The 3,231-nt window shown below is 39.6% G+C and overlaps 1 protein-coding gene across 1 annotated transcript in view; it reads right to left on the bottom strand.

Moving 5' to 3' along the window:
• Positions 1-3,231, bottom strand: part of LOC101862279 — a gene marked incomplete in the record, with an annotated part of 27,053 nt that overhangs the window by 10,456 nt on the left and 13,366 nt on the right. The window contains 2 exon segments of the mRNA XM_013083645.2: positions 1,926-2,079; positions 2,472-2,677. Coding sequence (XP_012939099.2) covers positions 1,926-2,079; positions 2,472-2,664 — 347 coding nt within the window.

The raw sequence follows: 3,231 nt of genomic DNA, 5'->3' as shown, positions 1-3,231 counted from the left end.
TCATGAGAGGACACAAACATTCCAACAACCCCACTGAGACCAAAGCCAATGTCATCGACACCGCCCCCTCCTCCTCCCCGTTTAACATACCAGAATCAAAGTATTTTTAAAAATTGTCTTATAATAGCTCGTATCCACGCTGTACAGTATGCTCTAAGTGCTTTACAACTATTATTTATTACCCTAGCAGACACTAGAACACCCACAAACAATCTAGGCTTCCAGAGAAGCAAAGAATGCAAACTACAAATGACAGGCGCTCAAACACCTCCAAACTGACACGATATTATTTTTCTGTCTACTGCCCGGTTAAGGGGGAAGGGAGGAAAACTCGTGTTAAGTGCCTTTCCCAAGATCACAACGACGGGCACCCAACGGTATTCGAATCCACGACAATACGTTTGGGAGTCTGAGAGCCTTTTGCCACTGGGCAATACGTCGTATTGGAACAGATTAGAATACTGACTCTGGCAAGAGAACCGTTCTTTTATAAAATGTAGGTGGTCTTTTACGCCTCCATTCACACAATTTGGATAATTTAGGAGGCAGGCTTCCGACCTTGTTTGTCTGGACCAACCTGGGCTGAGATGGACATATCTTTACAGAAATACCGGGAAACTTGTTAAAAATTTGCTCCTCATTCGGAAATCGACTGGGGTCCCCTGCGTGCAACAGCGCAGCACCTAACCACTATTTCAGAGCAGTCGTGATATGGCCAGAAACAAGATAACACCAGTCCATCTCTCCATCCAATGTTGACCAAAAGCCTGCTCTTTCACCCCTTGACGCTCTCGAAAGGACAAAAAGAAGGCTAGGGACAAGTCAGTACAATGTACAGAGTCCTGGGCGTTATTTCATAATTTCGGCTGTGTAGCCTAGTAGATCTACTTTTCCTTTTACTTCTTTTTTTTCTTTCTTTTTTTCTTGCGTCGAAAGTAAAAATAGTTCACAAAGCACTATATCATAATGCAATTTAAAAAGGATGCATAATATAGGTTGCTAACCCTGCGAGCTGAAGAGCTTTGGGCATGGAAGTCTTCTTTCTTGGCTGGACCAATCCATCAACTTCGGCGATCAGTTGTTCGATCTCATCCGGTGTTCTCGATTTCAGAGAAATCTGCTGAAGGTAGTCGCTGTCAGGGAAAATAAAACACACGAGTAAATGAATAAATAAATAAACAAATAGATAAAAGAATATACAAATACATAAATACACAAGTTACACTTTATTGATCCCCGTGGAGAGAACGTTTTGTTGCAATGGCGAACATACACACATAAATAGTTGATCAAACATACAAATACATACAACGAATACACATATTACACTTAAAACAATTTTATAAACATGGCATTGCTTGTTGCCACTGTGGAGCCCCCCTGTTCTTTTGAGGAAGGAATAATCGTATCTTGCTCAAGGACACACCCCAGTGATCACCAAACTAAACCCCGTGTCACCAACACTTTCTTGGCATTATTTTTGAGTCTCTTCTCACCACTCACTCGGCCACTGGAGCCCAAAGTGATGTTCTAAGACAAGACATGAAAGAATTATAACAAGATATTATGCCAGGGTAAGAGTTGAGACAAGAGGAGGTCGGAGTCAGGGGAAATAAATAAATATATTATATATTTTTGTACATGTATGTATACTGTCTATGACGGGCACCCATTGTCGAGGAGAAAAGGGATTTATCTTAGAAAGATGATTGTTTTATTCAGTGTCACTATAAATGTAAAAAAAAAAATAACCAAGGGTGGGAATGGGAAGTGGCCGTTTATAAAAGCAGGAGGGTTGTCTTATACAGGAGGTTGTTCAAGCAGGTGATTATCTAATAAAGGAGGCCGTCAGAGCAGGTTCGACGGTCTAATATGATAATAATGATATAATACATTATATTATACTATAGTGGGCTGCGTCTTACCTGAATAGGATTACTCCAACATCGGCATCAGCAAACGTATTGGTGACTGCGCGGATCTCTCGGATGAGCGCTTCTTTGGCAGACTGGAATCCGTAAGGACTCACGCTGTCAGAGCCGTCCAGGAGAAACAGCACGTCAGGGGGACAGAAGCGTACTGTCAAATGAAACGTTTGTCAATCAGTTTAACGCCTCTTTTGGCTGTGGTTTCTTCTAGTTTAATAAGAGTTTGGTTGTTGTTGGGGTTTTTTGTTGTTTTTTGGGTTGAGGTTGCTTGTTGTTGTTCTTTTTGTGTTGTTTTTTGTGTGGAGGGGAGTTCTTTTGGTAAGAGTTCTTTTTTGGCTTAATTTATTTTGGTTTTCGTAAGAAAACAAACAAACAAGCAAGCAAACAATCAATCAAACAAACAAACAAAAATATATAAATAAAAGAACAAATCAACAAACAAACTAACCAACAAACAAGCAATCAAGTATGTAAACACACAAGCAAACAAAAAAAAACAGTATACAACTCTAAACAAGATGAAAGAAAATGTACGTCTCTTACATGAATTCTTGCTCTCGTAGTATCTGTTGACGATGTCAGTTCCACTGCTGCCAGTTTTCACGAGGTTCTTGATCCAGCTGAAAAGGCCAAACGCCTGTTGAAGGTCTTGGCCAGCATGAGACTGCACGCCACCATTGGCGACGGCAATGAGGTTTAGCTGGAGCAAGAATGTGAGGAAGACCAAGATCCTCATCTTGCCGAAATGTCTGAAATTAAAAAGAAAACGTAATATAAGTTATTTTAATAGTTGTTTAGTGTAGGAATAGAAAGTCTGGGCTGAAAGAAGCGGTTGCAGAAATATTGGGTTTTTTAAAGTATGTCTGAGACCTGAAAGTTTGAGAAAAGGTATTCTTCATCATCATCATCATCATCATCATCATCATCATCATCATCATCATCATCATCATCATCATCATCATCATCATCATCATCAGAAACACAAACAATTGCCAAGTAAACAGACCGATGTTTTCTACTGAAGAAGAATTCAACGTTATTTTGGAAGAAAAACATCGTCAGATAGTAAGGTAGACAAATACCATAGTATTAATTTTCACTCCTTCCTAAACGGTAGTAAACTGTCTTGTCTTAAAGTAGGTCTATGCATTTACAATAATGTACAGAAATAATGATATGATAAAAGGGCAATGGAGTGCCTACTGATGGATTTCTTCAACGGGGTCAAATTATTCATCTTATTTCAAATTCAAAAAGGACCTGGGCTTTTGGGGTTTTTTGGGTGTCTTTTTATGGGGAGAGG

The sequence above is a fragment of the Aplysia californica genome, unplaced genomic scaffold, assembly GCF_000002075.1.
Source record: "Aplysia californica isolate F4 #8 unplaced genomic scaffold, AplCal3.0 scaffold00246, whole genome shotgun sequence".
Lineage (NCBI taxonomy): Eukaryota > Metazoa > Mollusca > Gastropoda > Aplysiida > Aplysiidae > Aplysia > Aplysia californica.
This window is presented reverse-complemented; position numbering and strand designations above follow the sequence as displayed.